The following is a 24,323-nucleotide window of genomic DNA, read 5'->3' as shown; positions in this document are numbered from 1 at the left end:
GCGCTAGCAGCCTTATAAGGCGACCAGGGGCCTTTTTGACATCCCCTGCATTCTAACGTCCAGTTAACTATAATTGGATCAGGAAATAGTCGGTCAATTGTTGAGCACCTCGAGCCAATCGCTCCCATCGTATCTTCCTCGAGGAATGCGAAAAAACCCATGGACTGACTTACGATAAGGTAGTCTACTATAGTAGCTTGGCCGGGCTTAGTGGTAGGTAAGCGGCCCAATCATAGTAGGCAATACCTTATGACACCTGAGGGGAGATAGTGAAAGTGGATGGACAGATTCTCTATGCAACATCGAGACGTTTTGCAATTTTTTCCTTAGCTTATTCAGGCTTACGAGAGTCACATTCGTCTCTTTGGCGTTACAGCGCCAAGCGAGCTGCCAAAATTGATTGGCTCGTGTAGGATTATTTGTGGGCTTATCGAAAGGTTGATATATAATAATCTTGCACAAACTATAGACTCGATAATAAGAAATTAGCTATGTGATATGGTAGAAGCTTAGTAAAGTTGTAAAAAAAAAAAGTGACGATAAGTGTAAATGGACATAGAGAGAGCCCCTGAGCCGCCTAAACATCTTGCATGATAAATCTCTTATAACAATTCTGTAGTTGGCTCAAGTTAGTAAAGTCTCCAGGACCATAACAGAAGATCACAAAATGTGTCAACATACCTGGAACTTCGCATCCCCTTTGTCTTGATACGCAATACCGGTGTACTCAGTATCAGGAAGACTGAGCTCCCAATTCTTCACAACCTCATCATCAACCCGAAACACAACCTCTCGAATCCCATCGCCCCAACTGAACGTCATCCCCGCCATTTTCCCCTCCCACGGCCCCTTTACATCCCACTTGACCAACCGCGCTCTACTCAAGGCACTAGCAAAACTAACGCTATTCCGGTCAAAGTTCCACGACACCCAGCGCATCGCGTCCTTTGCAGCGTTGGGTCTCTTGTCAATCTGTGCGAAGCCGATTTCCTCTTTGGGCTCTTTTCCGAGGAGCATTGCAGCGGAAAACACCGGGAGGGCTTGGAATGTTGCTTCTTCTACGGTTGGTTCGGTGTCGTCTTGGACATGAACGCGGAGAACTTTGTCTTGTTCGGACCAGGCCATGCAGAGTGGCAATGGTAATGGGGAAGCTTGCTGTTTCTTGCCGAAGGGTTGGGCTATGATGGCAACGGCCCTTTTGTAGACGCCGGTCCACTCCATGATCTCCCGCATCATTTTCATGTCTATACGAGAACCACGACTGCCGTACTTGGGACTCTTTCGCTTCGGACCGTAGTTACTAGATGTTTCGTTAGTAGTAGAATCGAGTGGGATGATGAGGTCTCTTACTGTATAGCCACTGCTACAGGAGCTCCATTGTACCCAGTCCAGACCACGGAACCACTTACACCAGCCTCAGTATATGTCAGATACTCGAGCTGATGCTGTTTCAGTATAGGATTGACGAAGCGTCCCGTACTGCGTGTAGGCGGCTCTCCAGGCTTCGCCGTGGTCAAATAGCTGGAGATGTTGCATATACCTTCCAGCCTTTCTTCCTCGGCAAGTCTCAAAGCAAATCCAAATGCTGTCCTGGGAGGTGGAGGGTTGTTGTTCTTGGGAATCATGATGATACCAAAATCATCAATGGCAGACTCTTCGTTAGGCTTGGTCGAAAAGACTTTGCTAACTCGAGTATCACTCTCCTGGATCTCGACCCCTTTGTGTTGCTCCCCGAGGTCAGACCACCAGGCTCGAAGGTTTTGCGTTCTTTTTCCGTTTTCATCCATAAGGTTGTGGCCTGCTGTGAAGATGATGGCTTTGTCCTGGCCAGGGATATTGACAAAGAAGCCATTTCCACCTTTCTCTGCGAGCAATTTCTATGTTAGAGATTGAAAAAGGTCTGAAACTGTGGAGTTACTTGCCAGCTCCATCTTTGTTAAATCTTAGCTTCGCGACTGCTTGGCCGATAACTGAGTCACTGATGGAGTTGAGACCATAACGAACTGGGTCTTTCTCTCGCTCTCTGCCAGCATCTCCGCCTCGACGGTCTCGGTGCCAGAGGTTCTGGGGAACCAGCGATGATACCATCTTGCCTAGCTTGATAGAAGAGAAGCAGCAGGTAAATCGATGATCTATCAGTCGGAGTGCTCTAATGTCCAGCAAAATCAACAATTTGATCGTGGAGTCAGAGTCCGAGTCTCGTTACTGTCGTGCCAGGTAGATCATTCTTGACTTGTGACCAATGGCTACTTCTTGAGCACCAAGCACCTCAGCTAGTCTGTCATTGTCAAAGCCCCGCTCGAGGTTGTTTTGATCACAAGTGAGCTCAGCTCACCGAATTGCTGATCCTCTACCGGATCCAGCATTTTATTGGACGCAATGCGACCTCTCTTGTCAGACTAGCAACCTCCTCAATCGGGTTTACACCTAGTGAGCTCAGCTCTGACAAGTTGCTGATCACTTACCTCATTCAGTTTCTCACAGAAGCACTACAACCTCTCAGGCGAGGGCCGTACCGTGCCGGCTATAACCCAACGAATAAGCCGAAATGGAGGGCGGCCTTTCAAGAATTGTCTGGGACTTCTGTTTACTCAGCCAGCCATTTGCATGCCATTCTTTCTCTTCAGGATAGCTGCGCGGTATCAGCCGACAGCATCAGACTTTGTGCAACGTCGCAAAAAACACGCAACACCACCGTTATCAAGATGGGATTCCAAGAGAATACGCGTACTGTATGTTCCAAGGTCATGATATGCAGGGAGTAAACGAATGCGGAGAGCTGAAAGGCAGAGTGATGTCATCTCGCAGCAATAAAGTCAAAGCTCACATGATGTCGAAGACCCGGACACCGTCCCAGCTATGTAACTGGATGGCCTCTTTGATAGCCAAAATCACTACAGTAGCTTGCAATTAGAGCCGCGTGGTTCTGAGACAATCTGGACAGCGAGGTATGACGATGGTCTTTTTCGAAGCCATAAATTGGGAGGCAATGCCACGGTGTCAAACTCCAGCATAGCAATTGAGTTCTCCGTACTTCTCTATCCCATCATTCACATCACTAAACCTCTTGAGCCTTGAAAATCCATCATGAGCGGCGAGATCAAAACTATCGCCCGTGCCCTTCGCTCTGCGAGCCACAACACTCTTCCCAACGGCGATCTTACCTTCCTCGAGATCCAAGGCCGCCGCTTGATTGAGAAGGTCTATGATGGCGAAGAGCTCAAGGACCAGCGGATGGTTGCCGCTGGACTGAGAGAAGGCTCAACTGCGGGCTATGCCGTGGCCAAAGACAGAGTGAGTACATCAAATTGCAAAAGTAAATAATCTAATGTGTGATGAACAGACCTTCGCTGTATACATAGGTGACGACAGCATTATCAAGGCCAGTGAGTATGATGAGGATTCTGAGGAGTGGGATGAGGCGGACCTCGAAGGCCTCGGCGATGTCCCCGTCCATGGTGAGGGCCACGTCACTGTCGCAGGACTTCCTAGCATGAACTTGGTTCTGTATCAGGCGCCTGATGGTACTGTCAAGACTATCAAGCACGATAAGGAGTCCGGTATGTGGACTGAAGAGTTTGACATCCCTGGATCCGCAGCAATTGGAACTCCGATTGCAGGGTTCTCGACCGACGAGGCTCTCATTGTGAGCTTCTTCGGAGAAGACAACGAGATCCACGTTCACAGTCGAGACTTTGAGAACGGTTACTGGACTGGTAAGCATAACTCAGACTCCTCTTCATCAGCCGCCAGTCTAACATCAAGCAGAGGAAACTATCAATGATTCCTCCTTTGACGACACTGTCGATAGCATCATCGTCGCCAAAGACAAAGACAGCGGCAACTTTGAAGCTTACGTCTTGGCCAGCAACACGGTCTACAACATCACCAAGTCCGGGTCTCGCGACACCGTCGGTTCTTTCAGCAGTGATGGCGACTTTGTGCCCTCCACTAAAGCTGAGTCTGGTGGCTGCTACGGCAACAATTGGGGCAACTATTGCGGCGGTGGCTACAGATGCTACAGAGGGTGTAGCTGCGGCTGCGGTCAGGGCTACATGTGCGGTTGCTACAGTTGTGGCTGCGGATGTCCTCGTCCCCGCCGTTGCCCGCCTTGTTGGTGATGTCGGTTGAACAGCCTGACATGGATTATTCGTGTCGAGATGCGCCCTTCCTTCTTAGTAGTTTGGCATTTGAACTTACATTCACTCATAGATCCTATGGATCAATTAGTTAGTCAGACCCCCTAGTGGGTGATCAGATAACAATATACTCAATTGAACTCGAAATCAAGTTCCCTGACTTCCATTTGTCTCATGTGCCTCCAAGAGCCCATATGCCTTTTAGATCCGGAACTAACTGCGCACTTCTGACATTGATGTTGAGGAGCTTTGATAAGAATCAGCTCTCAGAGTGAGTACCAAACCTAAAGAAGGCCTTAGAGCTGCTTGAAAATCATCAGCAGAGATTTCTGGTGACTCTTTTGCATGGCTGAGATAGTCTTGGCAACTGCCGAAAAGACAAAGTTCATGATAAGTCAAGCCATGACAGCAACACCATTAAAGCGGCAAAGCACAGTCTGACAGATACTGTGGTCCTCGTATGACTGTATTGCATTGCATAAACGTTGGAGTTGTGTCGCAGTGCATAACGCATTCAATATTGCAACCCAACAAAAGCCGCGTCACCTCAGCCATCAACTTACAGACCCTTAATGCAAATCTTCAACGGAATAGGATGGCCACCTCTAGATTTGGATATAAAAACTTCTGCAGACCATTGGAGTATGATTTTGTGATAGTGGCGTGAATCTTGAAGCTGAAATGCGGACTGAATATTGATCATGAGACTCCTTGCCGAGCCAACCTTCATGTCGTTTATCAGTCTCGACCATACGGGATTTGCTGGCGTTCTGCAGGGTCTTCTTTCGTGGCGTTATTATACGAAGCTGAATCATGAATTGACTTGTCACTCTCGTTCAGCTGCGAGTCGGTCATACCGCCGCCGAAAAGGTCAAAGTGCAGCATGTAACACATAGAAGAGCTCAAAAATGGCATGTGACGGAGAAAACTTGAATTCTAGGCGGTTAATCTCGTGAATCTCCTCAAATATATCTCAATTCAAACAGCTCGCTACTCAAGAACCACTCTCCAAATCACCTTTTCGCAGTCACTGAACCTCTGCCTCATTACACTTCCGACATGGCTGACAATATTTTCGTGGACGCCCGAAAGGGCTCGCTGACTTCTACCAAGCTAGAAGCCTACCTCGCCAGCGGTGTTGACATCAACGCCCAACACCCCAAGACTGGCTTCACGCCTCTGGGAATGGCAGCTAAGTACGGACGTCTCTCAGTCGTCAATCTGCTCCTCGAAAAGAATGCCAACCCCAGAGCTATGAGCAAGCCTGGAATGACCCCTCTGTACATCGCTGCCAACGGCAACGGCGACAGAGTCAGTGTTGTCAGGACACTTCTTGACAAGGGTGCTCAGGTCGATGAGACAAGCCCAGAAGTGGATAATGATACACCTTTGATGGTGGCCATTACTCACGCTAGAGACCCTGTTGTCGTGAACATGCTCATCAACGCTGGAGCGTCACTTTCGATGAAGAACACTAAGGGTCATACGGCAAAGGAACTGGCTGAGCAGTCAGGTAATCCTGCGATTCAGGGTGCTGTCTCACCATCTGGGCAGCAGATGGCAGGTCTTCCTGAGTTGATCAATGCTTTGGTGAACTTTGTCTTGTTCATCTTGGCGTATGTGAACAGTGGCGTCATCAACGGTGTCGTCAAAGGCGTGGTATCTAACTTGTACCATATTGGACAACCTCCGCCAGACCAGACTTTGGCTCAGGTATTTCATACAAACTAGCCGGTGGGAGATTTACTAACGATGACAGGATTTGGATAATCCTACCACTATAGATGATTTCAAGGCGGGAGTCGAGAAGTATGTCGAGGACAGCGACCTCGGACAATTCTTCGCGCCTGGCAATCCTTACCTGCAAAAGGTTGCTGAAAAGGCAATTGAGTTACAGAACGACCCAAGCAATCACCTCAAAGAGCCTGAGCAGATGAAAGGCCTGGTTAAGCTTGCCTTGTATCAGCCAATCTTCTACTGCGGTATGCCTCGTCTCCACCACTCTAGATAACATCAACTGACCCCGCATAGATGACAGTGGCTCAATGCAAGCCAACGTACTCGACGCTGACGGTAAAGTCGTCGGCACGAGAATGGAAGCTATGAGAGGTCTAGTCCAACGAATGGCTCGTATCGCAACACGTCTAGTCCCCGACAACTCAGGTGCCCATATCCGGTTCATCAACAGCGACGATCAGGGCAACGACCTCACTGCTGATCAGATAGATGCTCGTATACAGTTCCAACCTGGCGGTGGTACCAACATCGGCACAAACCTGAAGAAAAAGGTTTTGGAGCCGCTGGTCTTCAAGAAACTTGACCAGGATGGCAAATTGGACAGGCCGTTCCTTGTTCTTACCATCACGGATGGTGAGCCTAGTCCTGAGCCCGTTGATACGTTCAAGAAGACTATTGAGGAGTGTGGACGACGGCTTGAGCAAAAGGATTATCCTCAGGAATGTAAGTCAATGCCATTGATCTGCACTGAATAATATGCTAATGATGGTGACTAGCAACAATGTTTCTCATCAGCCAAGTTGGCAACGATCCGCATGCTGATAAGTTCCTCGACTCACTCTCAGGTGACACTGCAATCGACCGTGTTCTCTTCCGCAGTTCTGGTACATATTGCCTTGCTCAAGAAAGACCCACGAACTAATGTATATGGTCAGAACGCCTACATGAGAAGTATGCTGAACTTCGCGACAATGAAGGAGACCTCGAAGAATGGGTAAGATTCAGTTCTCTGTCAACCATTTCTCAATTTATTGACTAACCAACGACCTTATAGCTTTTCAATATTCTGATGCAGCCTATTACCGGATGAGAGTTTCCTGTAGTGTAGTGTCTGCCTTCAGGGATTGGCGGCCTCAACATGGAAACACTTCTCAAGCCAATAGTCTCTGTCAATGGCAGTTCGAGAATTTGAAAGCAAACATCAGTACATATATAAAGCATCTATTCCTCCATAAGCCAGCTCTTGACAGACATATTCCTGTGCAACTTCATCAACAGCCCTTGTTGCTTCGATTCACTGTGCTCAAACACCCACCAAACATCTTTTTTATGTTCTTTACCGTGCGAGATGATGTCTTTGGTGATCTGAATTCACGTAAGCATATCATTGTGCAAGACACAAAACCACCCACCTTCTTATGACCGAGCATACACGAATCTCAAACGACTGTCTCGACCGTCCTTGAAACCGCATGAGAGCAGCCCCGAGACCCATCCTATCCTCCACGATCGTCTTTAGAAGGTCCCGACTGCAGAACTCATCCGCTCCTAGTTGAGGAACAAACCTGCCAGTGTCCCTCGTCCAGAATATGCTCGCTCCTCTCGTCGTATCAATCTCCCATTGACCCTTTCCATCGGGTTGTTTTCCAACAATGACGTATATCTTTTCCAGACTCTCGTGCCATTCCCAGGTATATAGTGCCTCGTCTGCGATTCGCATAAATCTTGCTGGCACTGCCAAGCTTATGATGTATGTAGCCACGGTATGATTCCTATTGATCATATCTGGTTCAAAGCCTCGATCGGCAGCCTCGATCTCAGCATCGTCTATCATATTGTTGGGAAAATAGATGGTGTCTGTGTTCTTGTCCATCCTACGCCTGAACTCATATTTGCCGTTTCTGTATCGATTTCTGATGTTGTTATCGCCAGCCCAGGCTAGTGCAACACGGCGTGCCTCTTGGTTGACATCCACGATGGGTATATGAATTGGTGTTCCTAACTTATCGTAGCGAAACTCTAAGCGAATGTTGTCAGGATCGTTGTCGGACCAATCGTGGTCTTCTGCTGTAAGGTATTTTGGGATCCAGCAGCCTGGCTTCCATTGGCATATTCCTGGTTGGCGGGGTTCTGATAGGGCGTGGTACCAGATTTGGTCGCGAAGTTCTGGCGGTAGACGGGGGAAAAGAGTGAACATTTTGAAGGGCGAATGGCAATGTCAGAAGAAAATAATAACCTCTGGAGCTCACGATGAGGAGAAGGCTTTAATATGTTCCAATTGGAAAGACTTCGGTCAGCGAATGGTTAGGAAGAGGCGGTGATAGTGGCTGAGCTCCATAGTCCTGGCTGAACTTTGTACTTGTAGGACTTCAGCACGTACGGCAGAGCCAATCAGAGCATCTCCTGCGACTTTGCACCCCAGCATCATGGCTAGAGGACCAAATTCAATACATAGCCTTTACTTGAAATATTTCAATGTTGTAAGGAAGACACTAACAATTTTACTGGCCCACTGATACTGCTGATCGCAATGCGTTTGAGACCCAGATATAATCCTTCAAGCCCCACGAGCGCTTAGTCAACCCTCGAATGCTACGACAACAAAGATCAAGAGGCCGCCACTCGTTCAATCTCACTCATTTTCATTGTCTCTCATCTCTGTCTCATCTAGCATTAAGCTTTGTCTACAAATCTTGATTCAACACGGTCCGTTCACGCCACTAACCTGTCGATGAGTGTGAAGGTCGGACGCTGACGCGTACAGCACAGGACCCCCCCGTCTGATCACAGTCCACGGATATATACACCAGCGAAGATGATTAAAACAGACAATAAAGTGTCAGACACTTCTGCGCAAACAGTCCCCCCACCAGGAGGTGCTGAAGAATCATGGGATCACGACGCCAAGTACCTTTTAGTCGACGACAACAAAGTCAACATGAAAGTGATGAAGCTCCACTTCGATAAACTCGGTCTCAAATACAACATCGCATGGAACGGCCAAGAAGTCGTCGACCTGTACAAAGCGCACCCCGAACAATGTAAATTGATCTTGCTCGATATTTCTATGCCTGTCATGGGCGGCATGGAAGCTTCACTCCTTATAAGACAGCATGAGCGCGAGAACAATCTTCAGCCTGTTATCATCATGGGACTTATGCCAGACCCTACAGAGAGCGAGACTCGGCGAATGATTGATGAATTTGGAATGAACACCACGTTCAAGAAGCCGGTTAGATTCAAGGGTCTTCGGGAGCTTGTTGATAATTGGCCCGTTTGAAGAGCGGGGATCGCGGGATAATTGACTTTTAGGCGCGTATGTCGTGCGGAGGGCGCGGAACACAATCACTCATTCATTATTCATGGTAGCAAGTTTGCTTACGATAAGCCTCAGAACAGATAATAGCCATTGACTTATGGGATACATGGTTCGGCATCGATCTCCGAAGATAGCCGGTGCCTCGGATTCCGTAAAAGTATTACCTATTTTACTATAATATAAAAACTAAACTAATAATAACTACACTACATTAATACCTATATAAATTCGATTATATAATTATATATTATAAAAAAACTAATCTTTTCTAATAGCACTAATATATATATTATTATAAAACTTTCTCTTAAGCTTTTTTATATATTAGTATTATATAAGTAATACTATAATATAATAGTAGTGTTTCTAATTATAAATAAACTGGGCTGTACTTAGTTTATTATTAGTAAATTATATAAAGTATAATACTAAGTATTATTAAGTTATTATATCTCTTTATAGTAAATATAATATATATTAGGCTTAATTAATATAAAAAAGTTTTATTAATAGTGTTAAGACCTGACTTTATATAAAGGTCTTATTATATAACTAAGGAATATATTATGATCCCGATGACTAATCAGGGCATATTATATACCAAAATAATGAGAAAATTCAGGACTTTCGATTGGTGTGCTTACCTAAGCAAAATGTGGAGAATTGAGCAAGTTCCACATATTAAAGTTTTTCTATAAACTTTAATAATTTCTTACTAAGGAAATATCAGTAAGAAAGTCACGTGACTTAGGTCACGTGATGATTATATAATGAGGATTACGTATATCAGATTTTTACCCCTCAGTTGGATGATTCATGACACACCACGAGAAACCTTACTTTCCCATTTAAGCTTTATAAGCCTACTAAAGCCTAGCGCCTTCCAAATTGGGAAAAAAGTATATCTTATTTTTCTCCGAATTTTGGCGGTTTTTGTGATAGTCTTTTCATCATCATTGAAGCTACCCCGCTTTGGGAATCACAATGCCCGCTTTTTAGAGGTCTATATAAGACCCAGGATTTCCCACCTAGGGAACTCCTTCTTTTCTTAGAGACTTATCAACTTTTCTATTACATAATATATATCATTAAATTCGGAAAAATTCGCTCTATTTAACAGACCCACTTTTATCTTATAAATCCTACCCTATGCCTTATTATTCAGCAGTTACAACCTTTTATCCACTTAATTCCTCCTCTTCTACCTTATCAGTCACTATAGTACATCCTACTACTTATAGTGAATTTATAGGCTATTTTATTCAAGCCTTAACAAATAGTTAGTAAGTTAAGTTTTATTTAATATTAAATAAATATTTATATATTAGCTAAATAATATAGTAATATATTAAGGCTTAAGGATTAAGATATCTAAACTTTAGTCCTAGACTATAATAATAGGTTTTTTATCTATAGATAATTAGTGCTTTTAGTTATAGACTAATATGAGGGTTATTGGTTTATAATAATGCTAAGACCTGACTTTATATAAAGGTCTTAATATATAACTAAGGAATATATTATAATCCTGATAACTAATCAGGGTATACTATATACCAAAATAATAAGAAAATTCAGGGCTTTTAATTAATATGCTTACCTAAGTAAAATATAAAGAATTAAGCAAGTTCTATATATTAAAGTTTTTCTATAAACTTTAATAATTTCTTACTAAGGAAATATTAGTAAGAAAGTTATATAACTTAGGTTATATAATAATTATATAATAAGGATTATATATATCAGATTTTTACCACTTAGTTAGATAATTTATAATATATTATAAGAAACCTTACTTTCTTATTTTAGCTTTATAAGCCTCAGTAGTCTTTTTATTATTATTAAGGCTACCTCTCTTTAGGAATTATAATGCCTGCTCTTTTATAGAGTTTATATAAGATTCTAGATTTCCTATTTCTAGAACTCCTTCTTCCTTAGTAACTTATTAACTTTTCTATTATATAATATATATTATTAAATTTAGAAAAATTCGCTCTATTTAATAGACCCACTTTTATCTTATAAATCCTACCCTATACCCTATTATTTAGCAGTTATAACCTTTTATCTACCTAATTCCTCCTCTTTTACCTTATTAGTCACTATAGTATATCCTACTACTTATAGTGAGTTTATTAGCTATTTTATTTAAGCCTTAATAAATAATTAGTAAGAACTTTTGCAGGTAATATGTAATGTAATTGCTAGGGTTATAGTAATGATTTAATATATTTTCTTTTTAATAAATACTTTACTTTAAGCCTATCTATTTACTTAGTTAGCAAATTTAATTTGTTATTTATTAAGTAACCTATAATTAAGTATAATTTATAATTCCGGTCATAACCCGCAAATCTAAAGTATTATAGCTATTTTATTATCGGTACAGGATTGTATGTTGGGGCCCCAGCATGATTTCCTGGTGGATATGGGGATACCGAGGTTAAGGAGAGACACGAGAACTTCATGAGTGGTATTTCGTCCCTATTTCATCAGTTTACATAGAAGATCTGGTAAGGCTACATAGAATGGCTAGGGTCAGGTTCAATGCCCTGCTGTCGTGTACTTCGCTTGTGGACAGGCCATCAATAAGGTAGGATGCAAGCGGCAAAGGATTCATTCTAGCTACCTAAGCCCTACGGGGATTCTTGCCCTGTACCGACGCACCCAACTTTCAAGTACAAGCTCTTGAACTCGTTATACGAAGAACATCGGCTTGTGTGTAAACTATTTCTTTGACGCTTCCTCATCAGCTTGCGTACTAGTTCGCGGGCACTTCAATTCATGACCCTCGATGGTGGCCTCAACATTTAGGTAGCTGCTCGGACCAAACAGCGCATCAATTTCCTCAAGAGATTTCTTTCTGGTCTCGACCCAAAAGAAAGCAACAAAGAGAACCTCTAAAATATCCCACGAGGCGTTTATGATATACATCTTCCACCCGATACTTTCAAGTGCGAAGGGCATAATAAATGTTGCAAAAACACTAATCATTCAGATCATCAGCAATAACTCCGCTGTGAACAGACACTGCAATATAGACTGACCTTGCTGAGTTGGATGCGAATGTATAGATGCTCATGCCATTTGCTCGGAGAGAAAAGTTCAGGACTTCTGTAGGATACATGACAAGCAGTGTAGTCCAGCCAAAACTATAGCCGCCTAGAACATGTAAGCACACAACCTGCTGTGCGATAGTATTCCTTACCTTGGAAAAAGAATATACAGGCAACAGTTCCATAAACGGCTCTAGTGTCAGTTGAAGAACCATACACTAAATATGCGGTCAGACTGGTTCAAACGATATTGCGATTCGCTTACTCTTAGTAAAGATTCCGACCAGATATAGGAAAACCAAAGCAAAAACTAAACTTCCAATACCAAGGGGCTTGCGTCCGATTTTATCCGCAAGTAGTGTTCCTGCCACTGCACAAGCGAAACACCACACATTGAGGGCGATGTTGATCTGTAATTGACTATATGTGTCAGTTACACCAGCTTGGCTAAGCATAGTTCCCAGCCAGTAGCTTTGCAGTAGTTAGCAGTCGAGCGAGTCTTGACATGAATATTTACTTACGAGGCTATAGCGCTGCCACTTAGGTTCCCGATAATGGCAACTGATACAGCTAACATAACTCGCTTCCTGTTCGACGGTAATTTGATACCTTCAAGCCAATTTTGAGAGGCAGGGTTCTCCTTCTCATACGCAATAGTAGAACAAATCTGGTCGTAGGCACCCAGTACGTCATCGTCGGTGATATCACCGTTTGCCATGGTGGCAGCCAGCACATGAAGTGCTTTTTCGTGCTCGCCTTGTGCAATGAGCCATCGCGGACTCTCGGGGATAAGAGGCAGCATTGCCAAGCATAGAAAACTTGGAATTACTTGAAAGAGGGAAGGCAATCGCCAGGACCAAGTGCTATCAATCTGAGACGTTCCGTAAGTGATGATAGCTGCAACCATACCTCCGAAATACCAGATATCGTAATAGAATCCTAGCATGAGCGGACGGTACTTGGTTGGGGCAACTTCAGACGCATATGTCGGACAAGCAATCGAGCTAAGTCCTACTCCGCACCCGAGAATGAATCGGCCGACGATGAACATGGCAACGTTCTGAGCCGCGCTCTGCAAAGCAATTCCGGTAAGTGAGATAACAGCAGCTAGTAGGATACCATTCTTCCGGCCGAATTTGTCAAGTAGAATACCTCCAGATGGTGAAGCAGCTGCACTACCAACCCAGATGATAGTAGAGCTTGCCGCCATGGTCGCCGTACTTAAATGCATGTAATCAGAAAAGGATGGTAAAATCATCAATCCGTTCCTGTTGTTGTGTCAGTTAGAGCTTTCGAGGTGACGGATTTGGCTCACATCATGTTCCCATCATAGCCCAAGGTCTGCATTTGTTAGAAACCACCGTGGTACCGTAGTAAGGATGATATTACCATTGAGTTAACCAAAACAGAGACAAACACCAACAGATTAACAACAGCGGACTTCCGAGGCACCAAGCGGCCATGGGAGTTGGAGGATTCGTATGGTGTTTGCATCGCGATAATTGTTTCCCAGTCAAGTTCTGAGTTGGTAAGAATATGAAAAGCACGATTCCCAAATCAACGAACGTCATCAAGAACTTATAGAGTCTCCGGAAACCAACCTGATTTTAGACCGAAATTTAGTCTCCATGGGATATCAGCAAAAGATGTGACTATTCATAATAGATAGGCATTCGGGACTGAGGGTCAGAACCTTGACACTTATGCTCGTTGGGTTTTCCGCAGTCTAGCAATAGTTCCACATCATCAACTAGCCCATTTCGAGTTAGAATTTACCGCATCTGACGCTCACCTTGCCTACTATGGTAAGGTTTTTCCGCACAGTGGCGCAAGATACGCTTTGCGCTTGGGCGGAATTATGCCTATCGAATAGAAGCATTTCCCGCATTTAATTGTTCATGGTGTTGGGATAACGGAAGCCTCCAGTGTTAATCCAGTATTCATTACGATGTTTACTCTGATAAGCCAAGCTAGAGGGCGTTTCCTTTGTGCCACCCCATTTTCCCGCATGACTTACTTTATTTGTAATGGCTTTTCCGCATTTACCGGCTATCAGCTCATGATAGGATACATGAGAAACCTTTTGCGGCTTTTATTGCGCACTTAGGTATTATACATGGAAATGCTGTGTTACAGCTAGTCCCGCCATGACAAATCCCCACGGAGGGAGCCCGGGATTCCAGGATATTGGCCCCTGTTGCCATATTACGGGATCCTTCTCGATACTATTCCGTATACGTAAAGCCCTGGATATATTACCGTCGCAAAATGGTTAAATAAATACCAGTAGCACAAAACCTGTCCTAGGTGCATTGGAAATCACATCTTTGGCCCCCGTTTGTCTGGCCCTAAACAGTACTCTCACTCTCAGAAACCCCCAATAACGTTTGTACATATCGATTTTCCTCGGCATTCACAATGCAGCCTGTCATCCCAAACGTCGAGCGAGCCTCGTGGCGGGAAGCCTCTGTATATCAGATCTACCCACCTTCTTTTAAAGATACCAATGGGGATGGTATAGGAGATATTCAAGGAATTATCTCAGAGCTTGACTATATCAAGTCTCTTGGCGTTGATATGGTATGGCTGTCTCCCATTTTGGCATCTCCGCAGGTTGATATGGGTTACGATATCTCTGACTATAAGAATATCTATCCGCCTTATGGTACCATGGCCGATCATGATGCTTTAATCAAAGGCCTCCATGACCGCGGTTTGAAGTATATCCTTGACCTTGTTGTGAACCATACATCGGATCAACATCCTTGGTTCAAAGAGTCCAAGTCTTCAAAGACAAGCAGATATCGCGACTGGTATTTCTGGCGGCCGGCTCGCTGGGATCCCGAAACCGGTAAACGGATGCCACCTAACAATTGGGAATCCTTTTTTAGTACAAGCGCTTGGACTTGGGACGCTACCACACAAGAATATTATCTTCACCTTTGGTCATCTGGACAGCCTGACTTGAACTGGGAAAATCCCGATGTCGTCAATGCTGTGCACGATATCGTAAGATTCTGGCTTGATCGTGGCGTTGATGGGTTTCGAATGGATGTCATTAACTATATTTCGAAAACACCTGGCCTGCCCGACGCAAAGATCAAGAAACCGGGATTTTTTCAGAAGCCCACCGAGCATTGTGCTTGTGGACCACGGCTGCACGAATACCTACGTGGGATTGGATCGATACTCCAGGAATACGATGCATTTAGTGTCGGCGAGATGCCAGATGCAGATCCCGAAGAAGTTCTCAAAGCTGTGGGCCAGGATCGTGGAGAATTAGCTATGGCGTTTCACTTTGACATGTAAGTCATAACAGAATATAGTCTTTTACAGGATCTCGGGCTAACAATTACACAGAGATGGGCTTGACCTAGGTGCAAATCATAGATTTGACCCCGCCGTGTTCCAACCAACAGCATTAAAGAACGTAGTCAACAAATGGCAAACATTCATGGCATCCAACGCAGGTTGGAACGCCCTGCATATGGAGAACCACGACGAGAGCCGAACAGTTAGTCGTTACGCTTGCGACTCTCCCGCCATGCGAACAATATCAGCCAAGATGCTAGCAAACCACCTTGCCTTCCAGTCTGGAACACTTTTCATCTATCAGGGACAGGAACTTGCAATGGTTAATCTTCCCCGAGAATGGGGAATGGAGAAATACAAAGACATCGAATGTCTGAATCACTGGGAGTTGGTACAGCGTTGTTACCACGACGATGTAAAAAAGCAGAAGATGTATAGGGACAGATACCGACAGGTCGGACGTGACAACGCTCGCACGCCCATGCAGTGGAACTCGGAGAGTCCATATGCTGGATTCGTGCCGATTGGTTCTAAGCAAGTTGAGCCCTGGATGTCTATCCACCCTGACTTTGGGACTTGGAACGTTTCCACGATGTTAGCCGATTCGCAGTCCAGCCTTCACCATTGGCGCCGGGTGCTCAAGTTTCGAAAGCAGCATTCCAACATATTTGTTTACGGAGGATTCGAAATGCTAAATATAGAAATCGAAGAAGACGTCATTGCGTATATACGCACTGACAACACTACTGGTGGGAGCCTAACTGGACCGACGGAGGCGCTGGTTGTGACCAGTTTTAGTGCCACTGATATCTGGTGGACCATTCCTCCCAAGGCAATGACTATTCTACTCGGTGCGTCCACAGATTCAAGAAAGCCCAATATCAATGTGACGGGGCTGGTAACCGCTTTGGGCAATTATGAGGGTGTGAACGAATTGATGGTCAAAGATGGAATGGCTGTAATTAGGCTGAGGCCATACCAGACTTTGATTGCAATGGTATAATGGCAGCAAGGTACTGAAAATGTAATTGCCGGCTAGAAACTGCAGTAAGTTTGTATCAGGAGATCTTCAGTACATGATTTATTCATTAGCGTTTGTTTAATTGTAGTTATGTGCCTTAACTCTTTGCGCCAGACTCAAGTATCTACTCAACGGTTCATCGATATGAAACCAGTACTCAATAATCCAGAGCGAATAGAATCTAAAGTAATTATGCTTTTATAGTTATGAATCAATTAATTAACTAAATAGGAAGTGAGGTGTATGAGGGATTTTTAATATGTTCTGCTTATCTTATACTCTATGCTAGAGTAGTTATCCTAAATACAGTATAGTTCAGTACAGCTAGACATACATCAGGCGCGCTAATAATGATCATCCCCGCTTGATAAACCACGAGATAAGGAATCATCAATTAACCTGCCCAGACGAGGTGCGTTCAGCGTAACTATCAGTGCCGTCAAGTCAAGTGCCTACCAACTGACTATCTTAAATTATCTCATCGTTGTAAGCTAAACGTTGCATCCTTCAACTCCAACATATGAACATGTCCAAGAGGCAAGGGAGGCCGAAGCATGCTTGTACTCAATGCAAGTAGGTCTCGAGAAGCCACAAACTACATTCATACATTAGTAATTCATCTAAACCGAGCAATAGGATACAAAAAAGAAAATGTCATTCTCAAGGCCAAGCATCTTCATGTATTAGATGTCTCCGATTCAATCTCGAGTGCAATCTAAGTTCTGTCGACGAGCTTTCGAATGTGTTCAACGAAACAAGCATCGACAATGAAGGCCAGCTTCGCCTTCTACCTAGTCAAGAAATGTGTAATTCACTTGTTGATATATATTTTGATCTCATCCACGACAAGGACCATACCCTATTCCATAGACCATCATTCATCAGAGCTCAACGTGAGGGACGAGCCGAAATGATGCATGTTCTCGCTATGATGCACTGCAGCTAGGTAGGTATTGATTCAACACCGAGAAGTGTCTGTGGAATCATTACTAATCGACACAAATGTAGATTTGCTTCAGACCAATGGCACGGAGATTCCGAGCTTTGTGAGAGGCGTAAAGATTGGGCTACACACAGTAAACGCCTTTTCAACGACCGCACGGAGCCAGTATCGTTATCCGCCATCCAAGCTTGCATGTTACTATGCTGTATATCAGCTTCAGAGGGTGAGACAGAAATGGAATCGCTTTATGGTGCGCAGGCGATCCGTATGATTCAACTGAGGAGATTACAGACTTGTCTGTCTACCAATAAGCTCCAACGCGAGACAGAGATTAGAGGTAAGATTCTCTAAAGATTGCGCTGCTAAAAGTAAATTAATTTAATTCATGACAGTATGGTGGAATGTTTGGATGTGGGATTGCTGGGAAAGTGCCGGATCTTGCATTAAGCAGCAGCTCACTATTGATCCTGACTTTCCCGTCCCCATGGAGGAACACGCCTTTGAACGACTGGATCCCAGTATTGACCACTTGGAATTTATGATTCAAAGCGATGAGGTTACATCTCGACAACCCGGTCTCTGGGCACAGATGATCCCATTCACTGAAGTTGTGGCGCCAATTAACGAAATTCACGAGTTGACTGTTCAAAACCGCATCTCAGATGCTGAACTATTCGACAAGATTGAGGGGATAGCAGACAAGCTTGAAACATGGAAGTTGAATCTTCCAAGTACATTGCATGTCACACCGACAAATCTCGCAGCATACAGTAGCACTGGCCTCGGCCGCACCCTGGTAGCTCTACACACAGGCTACCATCATTTCAGCCAACTCCTCTACTACCAATTCTTACATCAAAGTACCTCTACAGCGGCGGGGCGAAGTCCTCAAATAGTTGAGTATGCAAGGCGTTGTCGCAGCCACGCCGCGGATTTGAGCAACCTCCTATCACGTGCAAACTCAACACCAGGCTGCGAATGCCGGTGGCTAATGGTTGGACATCTTCTTGCAGTTTCCTCGTCAATTCATCTGCACACTCTGCTTTTTGATGATGATGAGATTCAAATCAGAAACGTAAAGAAGATGCTTAGGCAAAACTTTGAGATGATGATGGAATTGCGCCAGTATTGGCCTGGTATTGACTTGGCTATTTCGCGACTGCAAGTATTCCATCGGACATGCCAGCAGAGTATGGACACGGCATTTGATATGGATTATTGGATGTTGCATTTTCTCCAACGCTTTGCAAAACCTATCAGCGATAGATATACAGCCATACTCCCAGAGATGGATCATCACGCCACGGGCTTGCCTGAAATTCATGGTAGTATCGGTGATAGTCAAGGTCAGGCTTTTGATTATAGGCCATGGCTTGATTTGAGTTAGGTTATAAATGTCGCTTAAGTAATGTTTAGATCAGTTTACTGTTGTATATTAAGAGCAAAGAAAGTCTAGTCTGGTTGTACTCTGTCATAAGATCCGTAGTTTTGAAACGCCTGTTATGTAATTTATCACTTGAAGAAAGGCCCTTCTGTTAAACCTAACGAAGCCTATCCTCCTAGGCGGAATATATTCATTCAGTCATTCAACTCTTGTCTCAAAAACTGAAGGCAACATAGCATCGGGCAGACTCGCATCGATCAAAGCTAAGTTCAGCAGCTATAAGCCGGTTTCAATCGACCAGGGCTAGTAAGAGTGCGCAACGTCCTTCTCCCGTGACGAATTCCTCCATTCCCGCTACTGTGTTGGTACTGGTGACCATGAAAAACAGCATTTTGGCGGGGCTCGGGTGCTTTTTGAAAATACGCTGGTGGATAAAAAGAAACCGCAAGACCCTTTGGTCCAACTTATGCATGGCTGGTACCTCTACTGCGATATGTCCTGTGCTTTCATTGCAAACCGGTATGGTATATCGCCTCTCAACACGCAGCAATTGTTTGATGCGATCCAAGAAAGACGCACAAGACTCGTTCTATCCTATGGTAGGTTTCTAGGCCCAATTATGCTGCCCTAGAGACTGACAAATGTGATTATCGATAAGAAGATAAGATCGTGACACATTTGGACATGACCTCGATAAACCAAGACCGCACTGGGATGCTCTAGCTCTGATGAGTTCACTTTCTAAGATAAATTTCATCTTCAGCCTACGTCAATCTTAATGCCAACTACCCAAGCCAACGATCAACGCATTCTATACTCCACCACAATTAGGCATAACTCATAATTCCAATTGCCCCCACCAATGTCAAGTCTCTAATTCGTATAACTACTGCATTACCTATACAGAATTCTATATTAGGGCTCTAGGATAATTTCCTAGGGGATATAGCTAAGAGACTTATCTTAGTATCTAAAGTGTCTATAGCTAGGCTAGAAAGTATAACCCTTTATTATTATACTAGTACTAATTTATTATTAAGCTAGTTAAAAGTAGAGTTAGTAGCATCTGATACTGTATAGTAAGTATAGCTAGTGCAGGTAGACTAGTTATATTAAGCGGTTAAGGAGTATATACTTACTAAGGTGTAGGAGCCTAATTTTAAGGATTATATAGTATATAAGGAGCATAAGTTAATTAATATAAGGTAATAAATAAGCTTCTTTAGTTAGTAGGTATAGGTACTAGGGATTATTAATAAGTACTAGTATATTATAGTATTATATAGCTAGGCTGCTATTAATAATATAGTTAAGTAGCTAGTATAAGTAAAGGCTAATACTTAGTTTAATATTAAATAATATACTATACTAGAGTATAATAGATATTTTTTAAAGTAATAGGTAGCAGTACTTAAGCTATAAAAGCAGGCTATAGTATTAGCTAGTATAAAACTGTAATATTAAGTAAATAACTAGCTAGTATTATGACAGTTATGGTCTAACTGTATTAAACTAAGCTGTACTTGGGTTTATTATTAGCAGATGGCGTAGGGCGTAAACTAAGCGTTATTAAAGTATTATATCTCTTAATAGTAGATTTAATATATATTAGGCTTAATTAATATAAAGAAGTTTTATTAATAGCTAGTAAGCTAAGATCTATAGAAATGCTAATAAGTGTCTTTATATACTGGCTGCAGAATATATTAGTATATTAAGGTTTTAAGGATTAAGATATATAGCATTAGTCCTGGACTGTAATAGTAGGTCTTTAGTCCTAATATATTTAGTGTTTCTATTATAGATTCAGATAGAAGTTATCAGTCCTTAATAATTAGTAAGAAATTTGTAAGTAACACGTAACGTGACCGCTAGGGTTATAACAAGCATTATTAAGATAATTATTAAGGCTTAAATAAAATAGCTAATAAACTTACTATAAGTAGTAAGATATACTACAGTAACTAATAAGGAAGTTAAGGAGAAATTAAAAGGATAAAAGGTTATAATTACTAAATAGATAGGTATAAGGTAGGATTTATAAGATAAAAGTAGGTCTATTAAATAGAACGAAATTTTCTAAATTTAATAATATATATTATATAATAAAAAAGTTAATAAGTCTTTAAAGAAAAAGGCGTTCTTTAAGTAAGAAATCCTAAGTTTTATATAAACCTTTGGAAAAGTAGGTATTATAATTCCTAAAGTAAGGTAATCTTAATAATAATAAAAAGATTATTATAAAAACTGCTAAAATTTAAAGAAAAATATAATATACTTTTTACTTAATTTAAAAGGTATTAGGCTTTAGTAGGCTTATAAAGCTTAAATAAGAAAGTAAGGTTTCTGTTACAACCTAACTCAGGAAAAGCGCTTACGTTACATAGGCCCCTACTATTTTTAACTAACTAGCACATAACTTATAATACTTTAAAGATAACTATCATAAGCTATATATCAGACTTACAATTTAACTTATAACTTACTATAAGCCTGACTTACTATACTATAAGTTACTATAGTACTTATATATATATTTATTAGCAGTATATAGAACTTAGCTTACTAGCTATTAATAATACTTCTTTATTTTAATATACTTAACCTATACTATTAACTATTAAAAGATATAATATCTTAATATATTTAGTATAATGCCCTATATATTCTATAAATATAAACTTAATATAAACTAGTTTACTTATTTAGAAACCTTAACTATTATATATTAATAGCTCTTATTTAGACTATACTATATTTATATTAAGTAATATTATACTATTAAGATATCTAGTAATACTAGCCTAGCACCCCCTTATACTAGAGAACTACCTAATATAATAGAAATAATAGCTAAGATTTATTAGCTATATAATACTATCTATAACCTATAGAATTATATTAATAACTAGAAGGTATATCTAGTAGCTAATAATAATATTAATCCTTAGGGAGGAAGAGATATTAAGGAAGCTTTTAAGCTGCCTAAGCTAGAACTATTTAAAAGATAAGCTATAGATATAGTCCTATTCCTAACCTAAATAAAAGGATACTTCTATATATTCCTAACTAAGCTAAATATAGCTATTAAGAAGATACTCTTTACTGTATTACTAATTTAAAGAAGTACTAAGAACTGGTTTAAACCTATCTTTAAAGACTTCTGTTAAAGCTTGAATAAAATAGCCAATAAATTCACTATAAGTAGTAGGATGCACTATAGTGACTGATAAGGTGGAAGAGGAGGAATTAGATGGATAAAAGGTTGTAACTGCTGAATAATAAGGCATAGGGTAGGATTTATAAGATAGAAGTGGGTCTGTTAAATAGAGCGAATTTTTCCGAATTTAATGATATATATTATGTAATAGAAAAGTTGATAAGTCTCTAAGGAAGAAGGAGTTCCGGAAGTGGGAAATCCGGAGTCTTATATAGACTCTATAAAAGAGCGGGCATTGTGATTCCCAAAGAGGGGTAGCCTCAATAATGATGAAAAGACTATCACAAAAACCGCCGAAATTCGGAGAAAAATATGATATACTTTTTACCTAATTTGGAAGGCGCTAGGCTTAGCTAGGCTTATAAAGCTAAAATAGAAAAGTAAGGTTTCTCGTGGTGTGTCATGAATCATCTAACTGAGGGGTAAAAATCTGATATACGTAATCCTCATTATATAATCATCACGTGACCTAAGTCACGTGACTTTCTTACTGATATTTCCTTAGTAAGAAATTATTAAAGTTTATAGAAAAACTTTAATATGTGGAACTTGCTCAATTCTCCACACTTTGCTTAGGTAAGCACACCAATCGAAAGCCCTGAATTTTCTCATTATTTTGGTATATAATATGCCCTGATTGATTATCGGGATTATAATATATTCCTTAGTTATATAATAAGACCTTTATATAAAGTCAGGTCTTAACAACTTCCTAGAGAATTAAAAGAATATATAAGATTAAGAAACTTAGAATATCTTTATTAATTAAGATAACTTTAAAAGTATACTTAAAGATAACTTTAAAGTAATTAATAAGGAATAATAAGTAGCTACTAAAATCATATTACTTAGATAAACTTATTTATATACTATATACTTTACTAAATTCTAATAACTTATATCTAAAACCTTATAAGATAATAAAGCTCTTATAGAAGTCTACTATAAAGGGTTAAAAGAAGAAGTTAAGGATAAATTATATAAAGTAGACTAACTAGATAATATTATAGAGTTTATTACTATAGTAATTAAGATTAATAAAAGATAGTATAAATATAAAAAAGAGAAAGTAAATAAAATAGGAAAAGTAAATAACTATAACCTATATTACCTTAATTAATAATAAAATAATAATTAAAGTAACTTTTAAAACTAAGGATAATAATAAGGCAATTATTATAATAATACCTTATATAGAATATACTTAAGACTTATATTACTTAAAGTAATATAACTTAATAATAATTAATATAAACTATAAGATATATTTAAATATAAATACTATAACTATAACTAGATAGAATATATAGTATAATAGTATCTAAAACTAAAGAAACTAAGAAACCTTAACTAAAGTAAGTAAACTTTAAAACTAACCTAATAGCAGGAACCCTAAATAGCTTAAAGAACCTAGATATTAGGAATAATATAGGGTATATATAATATAACAGAAACTACTGCCTTATATAAAGATAATATACCTAAAGATAGATAGAACCTAGATAAAAGAAGCTTTATTAAGGAACTATAAAATCAGTTCCCTATATATAAAGACACTAAGGCAGGAAATATACCTTAGATCCTAATATTATATAAAATTAAGTTAAATAAATACTATAAGGAAATAAGGAAGAACCTTACTTATAAAGAAAAAGAAAGAAAAAAGTAATAAGAAAGCTATAAAAGAAGAAAAGTAAAGAAACTTACAGAACTATAAGTCTTAGGAATAATAAAATAAGAAAAAGCAATAACCCCTAATCTAAAGTAACTACAGTTATTATAAATAATAGATAATATCTTAATTAAGACTAAGCTAGCTAAATATAAGATAAGATAGAAATAGGAAGTTAAAAGAAAGAATAATATCTAATAATCCTATTACTAATAGTCCTATAATATAAGATATAAGGGAGGAAGAGCCTAAGTAATAGCTTAATACCTTTAAAAATAAGATAAAGAGATTATAGAAATATAGACTTAGAACTATAAGGTATAATATAATAAATAAAGACTTAGAATTTTTAAAACCTATAATAACCTCTATATATAAGGAGCTAGAGAATATACTAATATAAAAAGAGGAAGTATAATCTATATTAAAGCCTATTATACTAATAATATACTTAACTTACTATATAAAAGAACCTGGTTTTGATATATAAGATAATATTAAGAATATACTAATAAATCCT

The 24,323-nt window shown here is 40.7% G+C and overlaps 8 protein-coding genes across 9 annotated transcripts; 5 read left to right on the top strand and 3 right to left on the bottom strand.

Moving 5' to 3' along the window:
• Nucleotides 1-501: 501 nt before the first annotated feature.
• Nucleotides 502-2,726, bottom strand: FVEG_00243 (hypothetical protein). The gene is made up of 4 exons (XM_018886674.1): nt 1,923-2,726; nt 1,351-1,864; nt 682-1,300; nt 502-613 (listed from the first exon to the last, which is right to left on the bottom strand). Exons 1-4 carry the CDS (start codon nt 2,086-2,088, stop codon nt 578-580), a joined length of 1,335 nt encoding a protein of 444 aa, XP_018742273.1. The 5' UTR covers nt 2,089-2,726; the 3' UTR covers nt 502-577.
• A 310-nt stretch (nt 2,727-3,036) lies between these two features.
• FVEG_00244 (hypothetical protein) lies at nt 3,037-4,284 on the top strand. Its single transcript, XM_018886675.1, has 3 exons — nt 3,037-3,294; nt 3,344-3,716; nt 3,769-4,284. Exons 1-3 carry the CDS (start codon nt 3,088-3,090, stop codon nt 4,119-4,121), a joined length of 933 nt encoding a protein of 310 aa, XP_018742274.1. The 5' UTR covers nt 3,037-3,087; the 3' UTR covers nt 4,122-4,284.
• Nucleotides 4,285-5,198: 914 nt separating this feature from the next.
• Nucleotides 5,199-6,966, top strand: FVEG_00245 (hypothetical protein; the record flags this gene model as incomplete). Its single annotated transcript, XM_018886676.1, has 6 exons — nt 5,199-5,852; nt 5,899-6,121; nt 6,171-6,599; nt 6,653-6,760; nt 6,812-6,870; nt 6,931-6,966. 6 exons carry the CDS (start codon nt 5,199-5,201, stop codon nt 6,964-6,966), a joined length of 1,509 nt encoding a protein of 502 aa, XP_018742275.1.
• Nucleotides 6,967-7,097: 131 nt separating this feature from the next.
• Nucleotides 7,098-8,210, bottom strand: FVEG_00246 (hypothetical protein; the record flags this gene model as incomplete). The annotated part of the gene is made up of 2 exons (XM_018886677.1): nt 7,309-8,210; nt 7,098-7,241 (listed from the first exon to the last, which is right to left on the bottom strand). Exons 1-2 carry the CDS (start codon nt 8,071-8,073, stop codon nt 7,098-7,100), a joined length of 909 nt encoding a protein of 302 aa, XP_018742276.1. The 5' UTR covers nt 8,074-8,210.
• A 245-nt stretch (nt 8,211-8,455) lies between these two features.
• Nucleotides 8,456-9,413, top strand: FVEG_00247 (hypothetical protein). The gene is made up of 2 exons (XM_018886678.1): nt 8,456-8,582; nt 8,646-9,413. The coding sequence occupies exon 2, from the start codon at nt 8,692-8,694 to the stop codon at nt 9,154-9,156; it is 465 nt and encodes a 154-aa protein (XP_018742277.1). The 5' UTR covers nt 8,456-8,582; nt 8,646-8,691; the 3' UTR covers nt 9,157-9,413.
• A 2,378-nt stretch (nt 9,414-11,791) lies between these two features.
• FVEG_00248 (hypothetical protein) lies at nt 11,792-13,897 on the bottom strand. 2 transcript variants are annotated; one of them, XM_018886680.1, is made up of 8 exons: nt 13,818-13,882; nt 13,641-13,771; nt 13,567-13,592; nt 12,773-13,519; nt 12,517-12,722; nt 12,404-12,469; nt 12,243-12,357; nt 11,792-12,181 (listed from the first exon to the last, which is right to left on the bottom strand). In XM_018886680.1, the coding sequence occupies exons 2-8, from the start codon at nt 13,743-13,745 to the stop codon at nt 11,923-11,925; spliced, it is 1,524 nt and encodes a 507-aa protein (XP_018742279.1). In that variant the 5' UTR covers nt 13,746-13,771; nt 13,818-13,882; the 3' UTR covers nt 11,792-11,922. The 2 variants fall into 2 exon arrangements, with proteins under 2 accessions (XP_018742279.1, XP_018742278.1); XM_018886679.1 differs by having other exon boundaries at nt 13,641-13,897.
• A 772-nt stretch (nt 13,898-14,669) lies between these two features.
• FVEG_00249 (trehalose-6-phosphate hydrolase) lies at nt 14,670-16,566 on the top strand (the record flags this gene model as incomplete). The annotated part of the gene is made up of 2 exons (XM_018886681.1): nt 14,670-15,556; nt 15,612-16,566. 2 exons carry the CDS (start codon nt 14,670-14,672, stop codon nt 16,564-16,566), a joined length of 1,842 nt encoding a protein of 613 aa, XP_018742280.1.
• A 1,195-nt stretch (nt 16,567-17,761) lies between these two features.
• On the top strand, nt 17,762-18,970 carry FVEG_00250 (hypothetical protein; the record flags this gene model as incomplete). The annotated part of the gene is made up of 2 exons (XM_018886682.1): nt 17,762-17,864; nt 17,920-18,970. 2 exons carry the CDS (start codon nt 17,762-17,764, stop codon nt 18,912-18,914), a joined length of 1,098 nt encoding a protein of 365 aa, XP_018742281.1. The 3' UTR covers nt 18,915-18,970.
• Between the last annotated feature and the right edge of the window lie 5,353 nt (nt 18,971-24,323).

The sequence above is a fragment of the Fusarium verticillioides genome, chromosome 1 (assembly GCF_000149555.1).
Source record: "Fusarium verticillioides 7600 chromosome 1, whole genome shotgun sequence".
Classification (NCBI taxonomy): domain Eukaryota; kingdom Fungi; phylum Ascomycota; class Sordariomycetes; order Hypocreales; family Nectriaceae; genus Fusarium; species Fusarium verticillioides.
Note: the sequence above shows the minus strand (reverse complement) of the source record. Positions and strands in the feature narration are given on the sequence as shown.

Bases quoted from the DNA above. Each gene is read 5' to 3' on its own strand.
- FVEG_00243 (XM_018886674.1), bottom strand. From the start codon at position 2,088: ATGGTATCATCGCTGGTTCCCCAGAACCTCTGGCACCGAGACCGTCGA. The intron at 1,865-1,922 runs GCAAGTAACTCC...AATTGCTCGCAG, and splicing joins ATTTAACAAAGATGGAGCTG to AGAAAGGTGGAAATGGCTTC. The intron at 1,301-1,350 runs GTAAGAGACCTC...CGAAACATCTAG, and splicing joins CCTGTAGCAGTGGCTATACA to TAACTACGGTCCGAAGCGAA.
- FVEG_00244 (XM_018886675.1), top strand. From the start codon at position 3,088: ATGAGCGGCGAGATCAAAACTATCGCCCGTGCCCTTCGCTCTGCGAGC. The intron at 3,295-3,343 runs GTGAGTACATCA...TGTGATGAACAG, and splicing joins ATGCCGTGGCCAAAGACAGA to ACCTTCGCTGTATACATAGG. The intron at 3,717-3,768 runs GTAAGCATAACT...AACATCAAGCAG, and splicing joins TGAGAACGGTTACTGGACTG to AGGAAACTATCAATGATTCC.
- FVEG_00247 (XM_018886678.1), top strand. From the start codon at position 8,692: ATGATTAAAACAGACAATAAAGTGTCAGACACTTCTGCGCAAACAGTC.
- FVEG_00248 (XM_018886679.1), bottom strand. From the start codon at position 13,745: ATGCAAACACCATACGAATCCTCCAACTCCCATGGCCGCTTGGTGCCT. The intron at 13,593-13,640 runs GTAATATCATCC...TAACAAATGCAG, and splicing joins CTGTTTTGGTTAACTCAATG to ACCTTGGGCTATGATGGGAA. The intron at 12,182-12,242 runs GTCAGTCTATAT...CTGAATGATTAG, and splicing joins TTCGCATCCAACTCAGCAAG to TGTTTTTGCAACATTTATTA.